A 21021-nucleotide genomic window follows, 5' to 3' on the forward strand; every position below is an offset into this window, starting at 1 on the left:
TCCTGGGCACTACTTCTGAGCTCCTACGGGGACTTTCTGAGCTCCTACGGGGACTGCCGGAGCCCCCGGCACCTCCAAGTGTCCTGTGACTTGGGGCCAGCCGCATTCCTTACCGTGTCCATATGTGGGACAGGAACAAGGACCCAAAATCAACTACAGCTACACTGTCATTTGAACTGGGCCCTTAAGGGCCCCCAGCCTGATGTCTCCATGGACCAGAGAGAAAACCAAGGACAAAGAAGTGATTGTTCAAATCAGACTGCCTGACCCCACTGGTGTGCGAGCCAGTCCCAGGGAGTCTGGACTCCCTGTCCAGTGCTCTTTGCACCGCCCCATGCTGTTTCCCAGCCGTTTTAGTGACCCGAAGGCTGAGAAACAGCACGAGGGGGGTGGCCAAAGACAGCCCGCGTGGTTAGCCATGGGGGCAGGCAGCTGGGGGGTTCAGAGAAATGCTCCCCAGCCCCACTGCCCACCATCCCTGGGCAAGTGAACCCGAACTTGAGACTCTGGGTGACCAACACGACTCAGCAGCGTCTCCTCGCTCGCCCAGGGCTCCTCTCTGGCCCCCCAGTCCAGGCTGAGCTCAAACTGGGGTGCCAGCCCTGAGCACCCAGAACCCTCCACCCAAGCCCGCCTCCCTCCCACCTCCACCCCGCTGTGCCCGACCCTCTGCTGGTCCCTCTCTCCTGCCACAGGATGGGAAGGTTTGCACCCGGAGGAGAGGATGCAAGACCCCGAGGACAGCGCCCAGCACTCCACAGGGGAAGTAGGAGGCCGCCGGTGGCGGCTTCCGACACCCTGACAGCGCCAATTAAAGAAAATAGCTAAATAGAAGTAAAGTGACATTTGCTTTGCATTCCAAGGTGGCTCACGCTCTCCCTCCTCAAAGCCCAGTTCAAATGACAAATAGTTTGTAGCCGAGTATCAATACCATCTATTTATCCATCCCAGCGGGAGGGCTCACTTCCAATGTCATCTGGGGGGGCTGTTGGGGGGGGGGGGAAGACAGTGAAGAAAAAAAAGAGAGCGAGAGGGGTGGGGGGCCGGGGGGAGCCGGCGAAAGAAAGCATGAAACAGGCCGAGGAGGAGCGATTGGGAGCCAATGGCCCATGAACTGAACCATGATGTAGAGGCATGATCGATGCTGGGGATGGTTTATTCATCCATCAGATATGGCGGCCGGCGCTGAATGCCCTCTTTCACTGTGGGCCCTATGAAGTTAAAGCAAGTAAATTTCTATCTTTCTTCGCATTAGCTGCCTCATTGCTCTTCAATCAGCCCTCACGGAGGCAGAAAATGGCTCCACCATCTGCCTCCACACCCTCCCTTCGACAGGTCTCCGGCTTTTTTGGGCGAGGGGGAGGGGGCCCAGGCCCCCGAAGCTGTCTCCCCAGCTCCTCCCCAGGGGGCCGGGCAGCTCAGGGAGCAACGTGTCTCCCAGGCCCCTCATTGCTACCTCCTCGTTTCTGGGTTCAGAGGACCCCCCCCCCACCCGCACATCAGATCCAGAGACGCACGGGGGCCTGGGGCAGCCGGGAGCCGCGGCCAGCAGGGCCCCCACCCTCGGAGGGCCGGCTGCTCCATGGGCCACGGTGGCGGGAAGGTCTCCCCTGGGCCCACCCAGCCCAGCCTGTCCTGATGGAAGGGGACGGTGGTCACTTCCTCCCAAAGGTCCTGCGGGGGGAGGTGGACCCCCAGCCCCGGAATTGAGGCCGTGCCCCGTGCCATGGGCAGGCCGGCGGCTTTCAGACGGTCCCCCACTGTGTGCAGGAGCAGCCGGAGGCTCAGAGGCCGAGTGACTCGCCCAAGGTTGCAGAGCAATGGAAGCAGACTTGGGGTTCAGACCCGGTTTCTGACCTCTGGGACCCACACATGAACCTTCCCGCCTTGACCGGGTGGCGGAATCCTTAAAGAGACCCTCTCTGACGCTCACTTGTCCGCCCACTGTCCTCACTAGGCAGGAGGCCTAGGAGGTGGGGGAGCTGCCAGTCACATAGGGACCTGCCCCCCACCACGGCTGCTCTCAGCTCTGCGCCCCAGTCCCGAGGGGAGAGCCCACCGGCCACTGGGAGAAGGGTGGGGAGCGCTTTCCCAGCATGCTCGGGGGCCCTGCAGGCTGGAGGACACCCTGCCTTGAAGCTGCTCTGCCCCCTCAGCCTCCCCCGCCCCCCTGGGCGCTGAGTGACTGGCTAATTAGGGGTGGCTGGCCTGAGTGTCGTGGGGTCAGCAGAGCATGAACTGGAAAAACCTGTGGCCAGCAGGCAGCAGCCTCATGGGGCCATCAGCCTCCAGGGGACAAGGGTGCGAGCCTGTCTGGAGTGACACAGTTGGGTTGACGGAATGAGGGATGGGGGAGCTGTGGCAGTGGGGGAACCACAGAGGCCAGAGGGCCAGCTCCTGCGATGGGGTGGCCTGGCACCTACCCCCTGGCAGGGCCTCGGTTTCCTCGTCCATACGATTAGGGTGCTCACAGCCAGAACCAAGGAAAGTAAGCCAGAGACATGCCCAACCCAGGCCTGGCTCCAGAAGCAGCCACTGCACACGCTGTACTCTCGCCAACACAGACCCAGAGGCCTGGTCCGCGAGGAGCCAAGCTGGGATCCCCACCCTCACCCAACCCTCCGGGCATCCTCCCTTCCAGCTGGCCTTCCTGGATCCCCCAGACCCAGCTGCCTGAGCACCCCCCCATCCACAGCACACTTCCCCCCACCTCTCAGACAAGCCGCCCACCCCCACCCCCAAACCAGCCACCGGGTGTGGGGCTCAGCCAGGGCGTGGAGACTCCTTCCCTCAGGGACAAAGAGATTTTTCTCTTGGCAGGATAGATTTCAGCCTGCCTCCCCATCTCCCACGGTGCGCAGGGGGACATACAAAGGGAAGCCCCCCGGGAGAGAAATCCTAAACTTCAAAGGGAGGCCCAGCCGGGAAGGCGGGGGACAGGGATGGGGTGGCCTGCCCTGCAGGCATGGGGCGCAAACCCAGACATGTGGGTCCCGGGGCTCTAAGCCCGCCCCCCATTGAGGCAGCGGTGGCCTGAGAGCTGGTGGGCACCGGCTGGGCCTCCCACAAGTGTCTCATCTGCCTAATTGTTTCTTTATTGTCGCACAATCGCACCCTCTCTCTGTGCTGCCCTGAAATATTTCCTTCCCCTATTCATCCAGCAGCAATTAGAAAGGGAGCACAGGGTGGGGGGATCTTAAAGTGCAGCATGGAGGGGGCGGCTGGTGGGGGGCCCCGTGGGGAGGGCCGGGAACACAGGCAGGGCTCGGCCTCAGCCCCACGCCCGCCCCCCATGAAATTTCCAATTAGGCTACAAGCACATCAGACCGCACGGGCGCCGAGCAGCACCCACCAGAGCGGAGGGAAGGGATTACCTTGGGGTTCTCCAGGATTCCGGCCTCGTAGCTGCAGAGGGAAAGGGAAGACAGAGGTTACCAGGGGAGGGACAGAGGGACATGGCTGCACCTTGACACCCCCCCCACCTCCCTTTTCTCTGCCGGGGCAACCGCTGCCAGCCTCGCCTGGCACCTCCTGGGCCGAGCAGACGGCTGTGGGAGCAGCAGGTGGCAAGACGGGCCTGGACATTTCTCTGTCCTCTGGGGCCCAGGCCCAGGGCTCCACACTGGGGGGCCTTCACACATGCTGTTCCCTCTGCTTTCAATGCTCTTCCCTGCACCCTGCTGCTCCCTCCTCATCCTTGAGGTTTTAACCTCAAAAGCTCATCCTCAGAGAAGGCCCGCCTGCGACCCAGGAGGCCAGATGCCGGCATCTCCCGGGCACCCAGCAGGGCTGCAGGGGGAGCTGGGAACAAGTGGGTAGACGTGGCCTGCCCTCCCCGCACTCCGTTAGGGCGGGGACCTCTCGCGTCCGGCCACCACGACACCCTGGCCGGCCCGGCAGGCGCTCCCCGCGCCGGGCAGACCCGTGGACGGGGCTGGTGTCGTACCTGATGTGCATGAGGTTCTCGTCCATGCTCCACGGGCTCTTGGGGGTGACCGGGATGGGGATGCCATGTTGCTGCAGGTAGGAGAGGGGAGGGTCAGGCCCAGCCGCCTCGGTTCTCTTTCAAGGTCACAGCCAGCCCCAAACTCTGGCCCCCCTGCACGCGAGACCCGGAGCCACGGCAGTCTCCTCTCTCCCCCAGGGCCTCGGCGGCAGCGAGGGCCTCCGTGCTGGCTGTGCCGTGCAGAAGCGGCAAGACCCAGCGTCCGGGATGCTGTAGAGTGGACGCTGAATTTGGAGGTTCCTTCCGGAAAACTCTGGACTTTCACTTCCAGGGCCCCTGAAGCACTTAGTGTGTGCCCCACCCAGGCCCCTGAAATCCCTATGCGGAACAGCCCAGGCGGCCCCTGTCCTCGCCCTGGTTCTGACTGTTCTTCGCTTCCCCAATGGCCCGATCCATGGCTCAAGGACCTGGCCTGGACCTCACTCAGCCTTTTGGATGAAAGATGAGGTGGGTCCCCTGGTGACCCCATGCTCCCAGCGGACACCAGGCTGGTGCTTTTCATGGGGTTCGTGCAGGCCCTCTGGCCTCGGCGATGGCGTCCTGGAAGCAGGGCTTTCTAAAGCCCATGGATTTCTGTCTGAGCCGAAGCCGGTCCTGCCTGGCTCTGAAATTTGGACAAAGCCTGGTTGCTGCTCAGTGATTCTGACCATTTTCTGGGCGCAGAACAACTGCTTCCCTCCTAGAGCAGCAGTTCTCAACCTGTGGGTCGCGACCCCTTTGGGGGTCGAACGACCCTTTCACAGGGGTCGCCTAAGACCATCAGAAAACACGTACATAATTACATATTGTTTTTGTGATTAATCACTATGCTTTAATTCTGTTCAGTTTGTAACCATGAAATTGGGGGTCACCACAACATGAAGAACTGCATTAAAGGGTCTCGGCATTAGGAAGGTTGAGAACCGCTGTCCTAGAGGGTCTGACACCGGCCTCCGAGGGAGGGCGGGTCGAGGAGGGACCTGGGCTCGACTTTCGGGGGCAAACTTTCTATTGGGGACGGAAGCTGAGCGCAGCGCCTTCTCCCCACAACCTGGGCAGGAGGGACAGCGACACCCCTGAACTTCACCTTTGCTGGGGAGCCCAGGAGCAGCTTGGCTGGGGGTTGAATGTTTTACACGAAGAGCAGCATTTGGGTCAGCCCGGCCCTGTCTCGAACCCTGCCGGCAGGCGTGAGAACACGGATGGGGCGCGGGTTCCAATTCATTATTCTCAAAGATGAAACATGCTCCAGATTCTGTCCGATCGGGGAGACGGAAAGGCCTCGCCAAGCCGTTCCCTTAATAGCTCTGCTATTTGACAATTTGTTTGGCAACATATGGGCTTGCTCTTGTAAACTCCCCTCTTAATAATAAAACAACAGATGGCAGGAGATCTCTCCGCCGAGCACTCCAGGTCTTAATGGGATGCTGGCGGCGGGCTGGGCCGCGTCCCCGCCGCGTGGCACCCCGGCTGCAGCGCGAGCTCCCAGCCGGCCCGGGCGGCTGCTATTTAAAAACCTGAGCAATTTTCTGGTGTGTGCACCGCGTTGCTCTCCCCCATCTGATTGATTGAGGCTGTTTGTCAAGGACTGCCATCGAGTCGCTAAAAAGAAAGGTCCCCTGGGGAGAGGCTAAGGATCTTGATGTAAAACTTCTAATATGTTTTATTGCAACTTGTACTTCAAAAGGGCTGGCTCCACACAGCCTTTGTCGGCCGCGGCTCCTCAGAGCGCCTACCTGCTCGCGGGAGAGCCCTGGGGACAATTAGCCGCCAGGTAATGAGGGGCAGAAAATGGCCCGGCTCCCACCCCCGGCTCCCACCCCGGCTCTCCCCTGAGTGACACACACAGCAGAGGTGGCAGAATGGGAGGCAGAGGGAGAGGCCCAGCCAGGCAGGGACCACCTCTTTGGGGCTGGCTGGCCCAGGGCACAGGTGCCCGGAAAAGGGGGGGCAGCTGGACAGATGTGCCATCCCCAGGCATGGGGGTCGGTCTCAGCCTCAAGCTGGGGGTCCACGCAGCCCCAGGGAGGGACGTGCGGGGCAGCAGGGAGGGCCAGGGGAGCGGCGGGCTCCTACCTTCGCATACTCCATCAGGTCGCTGCGGCCCTGGAAGCGGTTGTAGAACTCGGGCATCCTCCAAGGGGCGATGACCTGGACATGGGGCAAGGGGTCAGACCTGGGGGGCCCTGCTGCTGGCTCTCCTGGCCCCCGAGCACAGGGCCGGCCTCTCTGCTAAGGGGCAGGAGACTCCGATGGCCCCCTGGGGTCTCCTGCTGCTCCCCAGAGAGGATGCGGTCCCTGGGAACCCCGTTAGGCTGGGAAGGATGGGGCCCGCCATGTTGGGGGTGGGTTTCAGAGGCCCAAGCTCCATGTAGGATGGTCATGTGTCCCCAGGCGGGTCCTGCCCCTGGGCCTCAGTCTCCCGCACTGAGCCCTGAGGGTTTCTCACCAGCACCCCTGGTGGGAGGGCCAGCCCCCACCCCCCACCCCCACGGGGTCCAGGGACCTGCAGCTACCCGGTGGCCCTGCTCCAGGGTAGTAGGGACCAGAGATGACACACGCCATCTCCCAAACCCATTCTCTTCTTCCAAACCTGAGCTGCTCTAGGCGAGGAAGGGAGGGGAGTCAGAGCCTGACTGGGGACTGAGCTCATTCCACCCGCCTGGGGGTGAGGGGGAGGAGCAGGGATAGGCCCTCAAAGCCAAGAGCCCCCACTCACCCCTGCGGCCAAGCAGGACCCTGCCCCTGCCTCTCACCAACGGCCCAACTAGACGCAGGAGCCGGTGTGATTTCCAGGCTGTGGAGCTGGGGGTGGGGGGTGAGGGTGGGGAGGGTGAAGGACCCCCAACCCTAGGACGGGCATCCCTGGCCTCACCCCAGCCCCTGGGCTTGGCCTCTGCAGACAAAGGCTCAGAAACCAGACACCACAACCACGCACTGTCCGAGGGCTTCTCGCAGCCCCGGCTGGTGCCTGAGGTCAAAATGGATCATTAGAGCGATTACCGCTCACCTCTAGGCCATGGGCACCCGGGCAGCTGCAGGTGGTTAAAGGGACAGAGGAAGACGCCCATGGAAGAAAAAGTGGAAACCCCTCAGGGCCCCTTGGGGCTTGGGAGGGGCGGGTCTCCCAGAGCTTCAGCCTGAGGTGGCCCAGCAGGAGCTCAGACCTGCACCTGTGCCGGGAACCATGCGGCCTGGCCGCCCCCATCGCCAGCTGAGCTGGACGCGTGAAGCTCACACTGGACCTTGAAGACTCAGCACGAAAAAGGCCTCGAAACACCTCAGTAACTTTTCTACGTCGATGACATGTTGAACACATAGGGCTCAATAAAGTATCTTATTAGGAAGATGTCACCTGTTGCTTTTATCTTTTTTTAACGTGGCCACGGGGCTCGCATTTGTGGCGGGCATTGTATTTCTACTGCTCGGCCTTGTGCCTGGAGGCTGGCCTGAGCGAATACTGAATGAATGAATGAGGAGATGAATGGATGGATGAATGAATGCACACAGGTCGGCTTGAAGGGGCGGGCGGGTGGCGGCAGGCTGGGTAGTGCCGCTGACACGCTGGCACGTGCTCTCAGGACTGGGCGGCATCCATGGCCAGGGGTGTCCCCAAGGTCCTTCCCATCCCAGGAAAGAATCCAAGACACCGGAGGCCAGGGCTCGGGAAGCTGAGAGGGGCCAGGCCTTCGCTGAAGGGCCCTGACCAGGGCGAGGGGGGCTGCCAGGAGCCCAGAAACCGGCCACTTGTGCCCGGGAGGCCAGACCTTGGAGTGGTGAGGACACAGGCTGAAGGACAGCGACATCTGTCCATCCAGCGCCCTGACGGCCCAGACACCTGGGCAGCCCCTTGGGAGAAGGTGCTGTCCCCTGGCAGCCGGTGAGGGAGGGTACTCTCTGTGGGGAAGGCGCCCCCCCACCCCTGGGAGGCTCAGGTGCACACTGTCCCTGTTCCTGACACCTCCCAGAACCCCAGGCCCCGCCCCTGAGAGGAGCGACTTCTTACCTTAATCTGGGGGGCCAGTGAGTAGCAGGTGAGCTCAAACCGGACCTGGTCATTGCCCTGAAACACAGAACAGGGGTTGTCAGGAACCACAGCTGGGGTGAGGGGATTGGTGGGGGGTGGCGGGGGGAGATGTGCGTCAACAGCGTGGGCTGCTCAGTGCAGGTGGCTGGATGGCTCTTTCAGAACCTCCTGAAGCGGGCCTTAAAGGCTGCTGTGAAGATGGGAATGGCTTTCTTGGAGAAGAAACGCCAGCTCCTGGCCCACAGGCAGTCAGGTCTCGAGCAGAGCCGAGCTGGTGTGCAGGACAGGGAACCCAGTGCCTGGCATGTGTGGCGAATGCCATGACTTCCGTGCATGCACTGGTGTGTCAGCGTGGGCCCGGGGTGGGGTGCAGGGGATGCAGAAACACAGCAGATTAAAGTGAGCTGTTGCACATGTATTGTGGGCATGGGGTGAGATGGAGGGCATGCACGTCTAGGTACATGGCAGGGATGCACACTTCTGGGGGTACACATGTGTGCAGGGATGGGGGGCCCTTCTCCAGGTAGGGAGAGCTGCCCACACCTCAGCCTCTTCCTGCAGGTCCCCACCTGCGTGGCCCTGCCTGGCTCCATGATGCTGTGACCTGCCCTCCCTCCCTCATCCAGCGGGAACCCTGTCTCCTCTCCGAGCCTCAGCGTCGCATCCCATCTACACAGTGGCTGGCTGGAGGGAGGGGGTGGAACCAGCTCACTGCCGGGGGGCCCTTTGCTCCTCAGCTCCTCTCTGAATAGGGAGGGAAACTGAGGCCCAGAGACAGAAGGGCCTGGTCCAAGGGCACAGAGCCCAGCCTGTGTGGGTCGCCCTGCCTCTCTGCACCTGTGTCCTTGGCAGTGAAGTGAGGGTCCCCCGGGCCCCCAGTGAGGGGACATCATCCCAGACACTGACGATGATGGAAGAGGCCGCCCCCAGAGCTGGCCTCGGCCGCACAGCCCAGACCCTGGCAGACAATGGCTGCCAGCGCCCGCCCGCCTCCCATCAGCTCAGCGGCTGGAGGGAGACAGCGCCACGGAAATAACAGAGGGACCTTTCGCCTACTGTGAAAACTGCACGGGCGCCGGAGCCCGGAGGGAATAACATGTTATTTTCCAGTCTTGTCAGGCGCCATGGGACACGGGCTTCAGTCCCTCAGCCCCTCTCCGCGGAGCCAGGAGCTGCGGGGCGGGGGCTGCTCCTGTCCTGTCTCCTGGGGCCCGAGCAGCAGCCGGTCGGCCGCCCCCTCACCCTCCATCCAATCTCTTTAGTGAGCGCCTACTCTCCACTGCTTGTCACCTGGGAGAGCCACCTGGGGCCAGTGGGATGTTTAACCCTGTGTTACAGACGAGGAAAGTGAGGCTCAGAGAGGTGGAGTCACCTGCCCAAGGTCACACAGCCAGCAGGCAATACTAATCCTAACAGTTCGCAGTAACTCAGTAGCTCCACACATCGGGAGCTCACTGGATCACAGCAGCCTTTGAGATGAGCTCTATTTAATGCCCATCTTGTGGATGGATGCGGCTCATTACCACCTGCCCCAGGGCCCCGGCCAGCACGGCCCCGGAGCGGGGCAGCTATAACAACAAGCAGACTCGTCTGTGAGGCACGAGGTCTGGCATTGCATATCCTGGACTCTCCTCCCCACGGCGTCACATTTCCCCAGAACAATGGTGGCTGCTGCCTCCTCCGACAGCACCCTGGGCCGGTGTCTGCCCACCATGGGGACACCCATCTGTTCCAGAGCCAGAGACCCTCCCAGAAGCCAAACAGGTTGCCTTGGATCAAACTCTGCCCCAGACCAGGCTGAGGCCCATCAGATCCTTCCACTCCCTCACCCTCGGACCCTGAGCACCAGGGTAGCCCCTGGAAGCACCCCAGGGGGCCGGGGTAGAGCTGTCACACACACACCATGTGCATCCATGTGCAGATACATGTGCAGACGTGTTTAAGTGTGGGTGCGGCGCCCACTGGGGCTGGAAGGGCTGGGAGGGGGGTGGCCCATCTGCTCCCAGGCCAGCCATGCAGATGGCGCCATTTACCAAACTCCTGTTCCCCGCGCCCCTGCCCGAGCCTGAGGCTCAGATTTCCAGGCTTCTTTTCCAAAACTGGTGGGAAGGAGGAGGCCCTGGGAGAGCTCCCCCAGCTCCTGTGCAGCTCTGGTGGGGCGGGGTCAGGGTCTGTACCAGGTGCCACCGGGCTGGGCCCTGGGCGGGACGCTGCCTCTTGCCTCCAGGCCTTTGCACAGTCTGTTCCAGCAGCCTGGGTGCCCTTCCCCCTCGGCGTCGCTGGCTCACACCTGCTCCATCGGATGTCTCGGTGCCACCGTCCCTCACTCCCTGCTAGGTCAGGGTTCCAAGTCCCCAAATGCCCCCATGTGAGGAGGGAGGTCCATGCTGGACAGGTACTCAGTGCACAGAGCGAATGAACAGATGCGTGAAGGTGACAACCCTGCGGCGGCAACAAGGACCCCGGGGTCCCTCGGTCCCTGCCTCTGAGAGGCCAGCAGCTGACACAGCCACAGGCTGGAACCTCAGGACCGGCCTCGCTGGAACTCCTCTGCTTCTGGGCACTCCCCAGCTCTTTCTCTGCAGGGTGGACCCTTCCAGAATGTTCTGCCAAGATGTCCTATTGGGGTCTGCCTCTGGGGTTGCCAGACTCCAGCAGGCCCAGCCCCCCGGCCCTGGTTCTGCCTTCAGGGGCCCCAGGGCCCCCTCCTGATATGTGATACCCGCCCCCAGCCAGCCAGCCCACAGCCCCTGAAGGTGCCTGGGCCTGCCTGCCCACAAACTTGATAATTGTCTGGACAACGCTGGCCGTGGAGGCCCCCAGAGATGTTCCCAGTCCGGCTGCTCCTCTTTTGGACACTGAGTGTTACCAGCAGGGACATCCCTGGGCTCAAAGGGCCACACAACCGCCGCAGAGGGTGCTGTCCTCAGAGCCACAGCCCTTGGGGACCAGAGGACCCCGGGCAGCCGCCTCCTTCCCCAGCTGCTTCCTCCAGGGTCCCGGCCCCAGAAGGTCTCAAATACAAGCCTCTGGTGCCCTCTGGTGGCCAAATGGAGCAGCGCACACAGCTGCTGGTGGCTATTGCGTGTGGGTTACTCTGGGGGTCTCTCCTTGGACCCCAAGAGCCACTCAAGCCATGGCCAGACCCATCACACACTCACCCACTCACTCTACCAGCCCTGAATGCCACCCATCCTCAGTCCTGCTGGCACGGAAGGAGGGGCCTTCTCCCGCAGGAGCCCTTGCAGAACCCTGGTCTCCTGCTCCCGCCTTGAATACCCCCTGGGACGGGGATCTCACTGCCCAGCTCATTCAGCATGGACAGAGGAGCTTTTTATTCTGCGCTGACAGTTGTTCTTACTGACCTTCCTCTGCCTGCAGGAGCCCCTTGGTCAGGTCTGACCATCGTACGATCAGGGCGCGTCCCTGTCATTGAACGCTCACTGCGTGCCAGGCCTCTGTTGGAATTTCCCTACTTACGACTTTCCGCGGACCCATGAGCTGGTCCCATTTTATCTGTATGGGGGTGAAGTCACACAACGTGAAAACGGGGGAGCCAGGATCTGAACCCAGCTGTACGGGCCCTGAACCTCTGCTAACTCGGGGTTTCTGGCCCTTTCTACCACATAGATGGTGACGCATGCTCTGTGGCCAGTGGCAATGTCCCCAATGCTCAGCCTCAAGTTGGCCAAATGGGGTGACATCCCTCCCACCGCACGTGGAAACGCACGTACTGGTAATATTCCTCCGATTCAGTCCGTCCGCTGTGCACCTGGCAGTTATGGGGGGAAACCCACAGTGACCAAGGGCCATCTGTCCATCACCCGGCGCCTATGTCTCCCTCTGCAGCCCTGGCCTCCCCGCTCCGCCCGGCCTACCCCTGGTCTCACCTTGCCCGTAGCGCCGTGGGACACATACTTGGCTCCCTCTCGCTGGGCGATCTCCACTTGTTTGCGGGCGATGCAGGGCCTGGCCAGAGAGGTGCCCAGGAGGTAGCGGTCCTCGTACAGCGCACTAGACTGGACGGCGGGCCAGATGAACTCCTCCACAAACTCCTTGCTGACGTCCTCGATGAACACCTACAGGGGAGCCCAGGGGAGGGAGACTCAGCAGGGGGGGCCCTCGTCAGGAGGCAGAGCCCCAGGCGACGTACAGGGTCTGCGTCTAAGGCAGACACTGCTAAACTGCTAACGGACCCTGGCAAGCTGCACCTCTGCATCTGGAGGAGACATCGCTAATCAATCCAGCCGACTCTACCCTTACTCTCTGTCCTGTACTGGGGCAGACATTGTTAATCAATCCGAATACACCACCCTGCTGACACTAGCTGTGGTCCTTCAATCCCTCCTAACACAGCATTCTGGGCCTGAAATGAAACTCAGCTGCCACCTAAGGTCTAGAGCAGTAGAGAGATGTCAGCCACAAAAGCCAGCGATGACTGTCCCCGGGGTCAGCTGGCAATCCCCGAAGATCGTTTTGGTTTGGGATGGGCAGGGGTTCTGGCATCTAGTGGGCAGAGCACAGAGATGCTGGCCCTCAAAATGCATACCCGGGGGGTCCCCAAGCCCCTTTCCGGGAGACTCTGAGCAAAAACATTTGCTATAATGATACAATCATTACATGCAAAAGCCACGGTGGGCAGTGGGGCTTGTCCCCGAGCACCAATGGGCTGTTGTGTTCCACAGCCTTGCTTCCAGTGCCAACTGCACTTAAGAATGGTCTGGAGGTGGTTATGCTGGTTACTTTTGCTAAATCTCGACCCTGGAGCAGGGACTGTGAGACACACACATGAAGCACATGGCTGCCTTCCAGGTGAGTTACAGGTGCCCTGCAGAGGGACCTGCTTCCGATTGGGTGCCAGGGACGTGCCCCCCCAGGAGCGGCTCGCACTTGCATTGTGAGCCCAGGTGAGCAGGGACCACGCTGGGTGGTTCACCATTTGGCCCCCGCACCCAGCACAGGGCCTGCGTGCCACACAGCTAGATGCTCAATCAATGTGCTGAGCTCAGCTGGCGTTTCCTGGTGCTGCTGAACGGATGGGAGGAGGGGCGTATGGGTGCAGATGAATGAGGGGTGGACAGGTGGGTGGGCAGATGAAAGGGCCGATGAGTGAGTGGATGGGCGGCTGGACAGAGAGATGGACAGGGGATGAGTGAGTGGAGGAGGAAGATGGATGGATGGGGAGGTGGTTGGGCGGAGGAGTGGCTGAGTGTGTACTCACACACCTGGAAGGAATTTATTTCCCTCTTGGAAGCAAGAGGACCCATCCGAAGGGAGTCGGGGGACAAGGAGCTTTGGAACAGGGAGGCCCACTGCTGCCCCACCATGTCCAAACCCCACTTCCTGTCCCAGACCCGCCTCCCACTTGGTACCTTTTTGGCCCCGAGCTTCAGCGCCTTCTTCCTGGCCTCCTCAAAGTCTTCCTTCTGGCCGATGTTGGCCTGAGGGGCGGGAGCAGAGGCCCATCAGTCCAGGGAATGTCGGCCCCGGGCAAGAGCCGTCCACATAACAGCCCTCAAATGGAGGGGTTTCCATGGGAGGGTGAGGCCCCAGGGAGGAGAGAGGGCACCCGAATATTTCCAGGAGCTACCACTGTCGGGGGGAGGACTGGCCAGGCCTGGCCCTGGGCAGCAACGTTTGCTAACACTGACTTGAAGGTCAAAGGCTTCCCTTGAACCATCTATCTCTTCCCGCAATCCCCGCCCCGCCAGGACAAAGCCAGGTGCAGCCACTTGAGCATCCATTGAAGCTGGCGGACGGCAGAGGAGCCTGTGTCCGGGCTCCCAGCGGCCCTGCGCCCCAGCCTGGCCTCCACTTGCTTGGGCCCCGCCCAGACACAGACGTGGCCCTGCACTCTGCTCAGGTGAGTCCCACAGGACAGGTGCCTGCTCTGTGCTCTGGGGGACATCTCGAGGCCTAGGGACACCCAGGACACTCGGTTTATGGCAGCGGTTCTCAACCTGTGGGTCGGGCGTGGGTGTGATTCCGACCGTCGCCTGCAAGCTGAAGAGGTTCTAGAACAGCGGTTCTCAACCTGTGGGTCGCGACCCCTTTGGCGGTCGAACGACCCTTTCACAGGGGTCGCCTAAGACCATCCTGCATATCAGATATTTACATGACGATTCATAACAGTAGCAATATGACAGTTATGAAGTAGCAACGAAAATAATGTTATGGTTGGGTCCCAACATGAGGAACTGTGTTTAAAGGGCCAGAAGGTTGAGAACCACTGGTTTATGGGGAAGAAAGGAAGGCGGTGCAGGGAGAGCGTTTCCCACGGTTCAAGACAGACGCAGAGGGGGATCGGGCTGGGAGTGACGGTGAGCGGCGGGCAGCTGGGTGCGGGGCAGGCAGGAAGACACACTCGGGGCCTCCTCACCAGGTAGGCGATGACGTCATAGCCTTGTTCCTTCAGCCACACGAGGATGCAGGAGGTGTCCAGGCCACCACTGTAGGCCAGAACCACGGAGCCTTTGCTGGACATGGTCTGCAGGGAGTTGAGGAAGAATGTGAGGGATGGATCCGGCCCGGCCCGCCCCGCCTGCCAGCCCCAGCAAACAGCTCCCTCCTGGCCCGTCCCCCACTCTCCCCCCCAAGCCTCATTCCCCGACAAGCTGCCACAGGATGCTCGCCATCACCAGGGCCAGCTGAGGACGCCTCCCTCCTGAAGCCACACCCCTCCACACTCCCCATCCCCACCAGGACGCAGGCGCCTGCACACTGGACACTCCCCATGTGCCTGGAGGCCCAGAGAGGTGAAGGGTGGCCCCATGGCCCCGCCCTGTGCAGCGGAGCCTGGACACAGCCGGACGCTGCGGCCAGACACGTCCTCCATGCAGTTCCTCATGTCTCACAGGTCCACCCTCCACCCCCACCCCGCCAGCCCCGGGGCCCACGTCCCTACTGCCCTTCGGACTTGGAAGAAGAGGCCTCGTGGGACAGTGAGGTTGGGGGTGGATCTGATTGATACCCACAACTCTTCCCTCCACTGGCCATTCAACCACCTGCCAGGGCCCGCCTCCGGGGCCAGCAGAGGTGCCCACGGCAACCTCAGCCACACAACAGACCATTAAGGATGGAGGGGAGTCGGGCAGAGGGAGGCAGGAGGTACCTGGGTGGAGGTGTGGGTTCCTGGCTTCTGGAATCTGTCGTCACTGCTTGGCGAACCACTCTGCAGAACCAAAAGCTGCTCAGTTTCCAGGCGCAGCAGCCTCAGTGGGGGTGCGGGTCGGGAGGGGGTGACAGAGGCCCTGAACTAGCCTTCCCAGCCACCAGAACCCCCTTTTAGCAGCCTGGTTGAGCATGCAGATTTTGGGGAGGCGCGTGCTTGGGATGGGGCACACGAGGGCAGTTAGAACAAAGCATGAACTGTGCTATGAAGGGCCACACCAGAGGCAGCGCAGGGCAAACAGCGGGTGGCCTGCCTGTCTCCACGGAGCTGCCCCTCCCCCACCCTGGTGCCCACCCTGTTGCATATTCATACAATAAACTGCATATATTGAGGGCATCCAACAAATACGTCCCAGCACCCCTGAAACCATCACCACAATCAAGATAATGAACATGTTGCCCGGCCGGTGAGACCCAGTAGTTGAGCTTCGACCTATGAACCAGGAGGTCACGGTTTGATTCCCGGTCAAGGGCACATGCCTGGGCTGCAGGCTCGATCCCCAGTAGAGGGCGTGCAGGAGGCAGCCGATCAGTGATCCTCTCTCATCATTAATGTTTCTATCTCTCCCTCTCCCTTCCTCTCTCTGAAATCAATAAAAAACATATTTAAAAAAAAGATAACGAAATTGTCTATTACAAACTGAGTAGCCCACGCGTGTTACATCGTGTTAGAGACAGGGAAACTGAGGCTCAGGTTAAAGAACCTGCTCAGAGTCTTGCTTAGCTGGGAAGTGGCAGAGCCAGGATTGAAACCCAGACCACCCTCTGTCTGCCCTGCTCTGCCTCAGTGGCCCCGCCACGCCTCGGATGGGGCCCATCACAGCACAGGTCACGATGTATTCCAACTGCCCTCGTCCCCCACTGTGAGCTCCGTGGGGACAGGGACCATCTGCCAGTGCCCGGCATGTGGCAGGCACTCAGGACAGTGCTGCCTATTCTGCGGTCGGGCGATCACTTCCTCACCTACAAGGAGGGAGCTAAAATCCCCTCCCCCGCTGGAACCCTGCGCGCGCCCCTTCAGAGACTAGTGAACCCTCCTGCCGGCCAGGCTGCGGCCGGCGGGGCCAGGAGGCCCTCAGCCTCGGGTCTGCGCGGTGTGCAAGGCGCATGCATCTCAGAGCGAACGTGTGCATGCATGCGTGTGACCAGAGATTATGAGCTGGGCGGTGGCCTGGGAAAATGATGCAATCGGACACTGGCCTTGCTCCTGCCCTCCAGCATCCAGGAAGCTCCTCCCAGCCAGCCAGGCCCCTGCGGGCAGCAGCTGAAGGAGGCTGAGGCTGAGGCCTGTGCTTGGGGGAGGTAGACCGGGAGGCGAAGAGATCAGCCACGGTCCAGTGAGCCCGGAAGCACACTGAACGGGTCCTCTGACCTGGGTTCTAGTTACTTAAGCTGCTCATCTGCGAAACAGTGGCGAACAGCCCATCTCCCCAGGCCTGCAAGGATTCAGGGAGATGCGGGGGAAGGAGCCCAGAGCTGGGCATTGAGCCTGTGCCCGCTGAACTCTCCTCCCACTGTCTCGGCTGAGCCTGGGCAAGCCCCTCACGCTCCAGGCCTCCATCCCACCGTCCACACAACCTGAAAACCCTCTGGCTCTGACACTGGGCTGCCTGCCTGGGGAAGGTGTCTATCGGATCCTGGCTGGACTCAGCCCCCCCCAACCCCAGCCTTGCCCCACCCCACCCTACATGAACTGCCCACGGCAGGCTTTCTCAGCTCCCGATGCCAGCCCAGTTGTCCTTTGCCAGAGGGAAGATGGTGGCAGCATGACAAGATGCCTGGCCTAAGTTGGAAAGACAGGGGCCCTTCTCCGTGGCCCCAGCCAGAGCCATCCCACCGGCCTCCAGGGGAAGCACCAGGCCAGCCGGGCACTCCGGTACTAAGGAAACCCACACACTCTGTCAGAGCTGGGACGATGACAAGAGCAGAGACCATGCCGGTGCCACGGGCGTGAATTCACGTGTGTGATTTCAAGGTGGAGACGCTCATAGGCGAAGTGACTTGCCCACGGCCGTGCGGGGCTAGAAGCCAGGCTGACTGCAGACTGCCTGCTCCTTGCTGCCTGTGGCCTATACACTTGGCCTCTAGGAGACCGCAGCGCTCTCCCCCACTTTACACAGATGCACCACCACCAGTCAGCATGTCAGCGCCGCAGCCTGGCGAATGTTCTGGAACCCCTCTCCGACATTCTAGCTCCGAGGAGCTGCGGTCATTGGTTTAGAGCCCTCACTCCACCTAGGCCACAGGAATTCCCCTGGACTGCGGGGATTTTCTCACCTCGGATTGCAGCTCCTACCCCTTTGCTGCCCTCATTAATGTGTGATAGAGTCAGCCTGCAATTCCACACTCTGACCACAAGGTAGCGCTGTCAGGGTTCAGCCTGAACAGTTGCTGGACAGGCTCCACTCATTGCATCTGTATGTTGTTGGTGAGACAAACAGGGGAAGGGGGGAGTGGGGGTGTTCTTCCCAAATGACAGGCGAGGAAGCTGAGGGCAGGAGGGAGCCCTCACCTGTGATTCCTGAGGCCTGAGAACCAATCAGGAACACTGGGCTCTATTGGGGCCACCAGCACCCCAGAAAGGTTCCTCCACCCAGCGTTGGGGGTCATTTGGGAGTTTGCCTTGGCTTAGGGAGGTGGAGTCTCCAGGCTCAATGAAAAGGCCCTGGAGTAGGTGGAAGGGGGGGGGGGGGGTGCATAAATCTCATCACTCGAACCCTCTCCTCCGGGCATTTGGCTGTGGGGAGAGAGTGCATTTACTCATGTGTTTATTCTGCTAATAGCATTGAACTGCCTGGCCTGCCCAAGAATGGGGCGGTGCCCGCCCGAAGGAGGGAGGGCGCCAAGGCTGGAGATCCACTTTTCCCAGCGTTTTACAGAAACCAGAGCCTCAGGCCCCGGATTCCAGTGGGCTCTTTCCACACGGGTGCCCACAGGCAGGACACTGGCTTCTGGGGCTGCGTGCACCACGGCAGGCTTCCGGCTGTTCTGGCAGCCTCCCGGGCCCAGGGAAAACTGCTTGCATAGCAGGTTCATCTGGGCCTGCCCCCTCCTCACCCCCACCCCCACCCCACCCCCAAAAGTCAGGCTCCTGGGGCCCTGGGCCAGGAAAAGAAACGGTTACTATCAGAGCCATCTGGGCCCAGAGCAGGCAGGCAGCGGACGGGGGCACACGGGAGCACTTGGGGGAGCCCAGTGCTGGGTAAGAGCCTTCCCCCTCCACTCTCCCCAGTGCCGGCCCAGCCTGGATGCCCAGCGGGCAGGACGCACCGCTCCTTGGCTAGCACTGAGCACAGCCAGAGTGACCTCCCCTGGCACAGCCCCACCCAGGGCCCCTGCCCAGGCCGAGAGGGGGCCGAGGGGGAGGGGGTTAAGGGAGACTCCTCCAGGTCCTGCGTCCCAGTTCCCAGTCCCTTTGTGCAGTTTCTGCCTGCCACCAGCACCTAAGGTAGGAGGGCAGGGACCCTGGGTCCCGTCCTGCCCCTAGCATGGCACCGCCCCAGGCACAGCCACAAGTCTGCAGAGACCTGCCCCTGAGCCCCGAGCCCTGGCAGCTCTGACAGGGGAGGAAACTGAGGTTGGGAAGCGGAGAGGCGGACCCAAGGCCTCACCCAGATGTACCTGCCCTCCCGGCTCAGGTCCTCTGGCCCCCAGGCCTGACCTCTCTGCCTCCAGCCTGGGCTGGGAAAGGGCTCAAATCCCCCAGCAGATTCGATCCTTCCCTGGACAGAGGGCAGGTTTGCTCCTGCCCAGATGTGCAGCCCGCGGGCCAGGCTCGGGAGGAGAGCCTCAGGTCCAGAGAGGAACCCTGGGGGGGGGGGGGGGGGGGTCAGGGGGTCACGGGGCCTCCTCAGGAAGTGCCCAGTGTGATTTGAGGAGTTTCCTCCTTTTCACAATGACCCTCCCTCCCTGCAGGGCGCAGCCGCCCGAGGGGCCAAAGGCAACAGCCTCCCGGATGGCGGGCATTTCCTGCGGAGCGGCCCCTCCCCCAGCCCAGTGCCCAGGGCCCAGTGCCCAGTGCCCAGCGCCAGCAGGACCCGCCCCCCTGCGCAGGGAGCTCACATCCCTTGCAGGAGGCACAAGGCAGGGAAGGCGCCCAGCCACCCCGGGCACCGGCCGGGCAGTCCAGGTAGTAAACTGAAGCCGGGCTGAGGCGCCCAGGCTGGGGTAGGGGGGCGGGGGTGCGGGGGGTGAACTCCGGTTTCCCCAGAGAAGAGAGCGGAGACCGAGCCGGGAGTGAGCAGAGACGGGGCGAGATCGGGACCCTCGCGCCCGCTCCGCTCGCAGAGGCTGGTCAGGGAGGGGCACTCGGGAAGGACCTCGGCCCTGAAGGGGACCCTCCACCGACCTGACCCCGCAGCCCGGGCCTCGCCCCCCGCCCCCATCCCCGCGGCCCCGGAACCAGGAGTCCGGGCGTCGGCGCCTTCCCTCCCGTCCGGTCCGAGCCCGGGTCCGAGCCGGGGGAAGAGGCGATCTTACCGGGTCTGGCGGTGGCGGCGGAGCAGGGCCGCTTGCAGCGCGGATCCCGGGTTATAAGCCGGACCGGGGCGGGCGGGAGACCCGGACACGTGGGGACTCGCGAGCGGCCAGGCCCCGCCCCCGGCCCGCCCCCTCCGAGGAGCGGCTCCCGGTTCAACGCCACCTGCGTGGGCCGAGCCGGCCTCGCCCTCCCGCTGGGCCCTCCCCTGTCCCTCCTCCCCCTGGGAGCCGTTCCCACCCGCGCCCCGCCTCCCTCCCTGCCGCACCCCCCCCTCCGGAGGGCTCAGGGGCCTCGCCTCGCACCCTGGCACCCTGGGGCCCTGAGGGGCTGGAGCCCGCGGGGGGGGGGGGGGGGGGCAGGCAGCGCAGCCCGGTAGCTGAGCCTGGCCAGCCTGCCCCGGGGCGTGGGGAGCGCACCAGCGCTTCCAGGGGGGAGTGGGGATCAAACTGGGGACCAAAGCACGGTGAGTCTCAGCCCACTGTGTCCTGTGACCCCCACCTTGTACCCGGGAGGCGGAGGTGGCCCTCCGAAGTCTGGGTCCCATCCCAGTCCAGGATGGGGTCCTGGCTGCCTCCCAGAGCCTGGCACCTGCCCACACTGCCCAGGGCACCGGTACCTGGCGACTGGGAGCCTGGCTGGCTGCTCACCGCGGGGCAACAGGAGGTTTCAGTTCCCTTTCTGAGCTGTGACCCGGGTCTGACCTCCAGAGGCTGCGTGCCTCCCGACTCCCGACTCCCAGCCGCGTGCAGGCCTCAAAGCAGCAACCACTACACCACAGCCTGGCACAACCACAGCCCAGCACAACCACAGCCACAGCCCACAGCCCGGCACAACCTCAGCCCAACACAACCACAGCCCGGCACAACCACAGGCCTGCACAACCACAGCCCAGTACAACCTCAGCCCAATACAACCACAGCCCAACACAACCACAGCCCAGCCTGGCACAGCCACAGCCCAGGCACAGCCACAGCCCAACACAGCCACAGCCCAGCCTGGCACAGCCACAGTCCAGGCACAGCCACAGCCAGGCACAACCACAGCCCAACACAACCACAGCCCAGCACAACCACAGCCCGGCACAACCGCAGGTCCAGGCCAGCCCAAGGCAGCACCATAGGACACCCCCCCACCAGCTTCCTAAGTCCTCCCAGCCCTGAACCCCGCCCCACCCCAGCCCCCCTTGGAGGTGGGAGCCTGAAGGCCATGCTGTGGTGAGCCATCTTGGGAACTCAAGTGCGGGGACAGGTGATGTTAAGGAGCAGCCCAGGCCCAGGTCCTTTCCTGCAATAAGCAGCAGCCGGGGGGACCCTCAGCAGAGCGAGGCCAAGGCTGCTGGCCCAGTCCCTCCGCCGGCCA

At 62.4% G+C, this 21021-nt stretch overlaps 1 protein-coding gene across 1 annotated transcript in view; it reads right to left on the bottom strand.

Moving 5' to 3' along the window:
* Positions 1-19699, bottom strand: part of ASS1 (argininosuccinate synthase 1) — a 42788-nt gene extending 23089 nt beyond the window's left edge. The window contains exons 1-9 of the mRNA XM_070430441.1: positions 19662-19699; positions 15124-15183; positions 14392-14499; positions 13385-13453; positions 11903-12091; positions 7992-8048; positions 6062-6136; positions 3947-4017; positions 3375-3405 (exon numbers count right to left, since the gene is read on the bottom strand). Coding sequence (XP_070286542.1) covers positions 3375-3405; positions 3947-4017; positions 6062-6136; positions 7992-8048; positions 11903-12091; positions 13385-13453; positions 14392-14496 — 597 coding nt within the window. The 5' untranslated portion in view covers positions 14497-14499; positions 15124-15183; positions 19662-19699. The remainder of the gene's footprint in view (positions 1-3374; positions 3406-3946; positions 4018-6061; positions 6137-7991; positions 8049-11902; positions 12092-13384; positions 13454-14391; positions 14500-15123; positions 15184-19661) is intronic.
* Between the last annotated feature and the right edge of the window lie 1322 nt (positions 19700-21021).

Source organism: Myotis yumanensis, unplaced genomic scaffold (assembly GCF_028538775.1).
Source record: "Myotis yumanensis isolate MYYU_CA2020_CCGP unplaced genomic scaffold, mMyoYum1.0.hap1 SCAF_12, whole genome shotgun sequence".
Lineage (NCBI taxonomy): Eukaryota > Metazoa > Chordata > Mammalia > Chiroptera > Vespertilionidae > Myotis > Myotis yumanensis.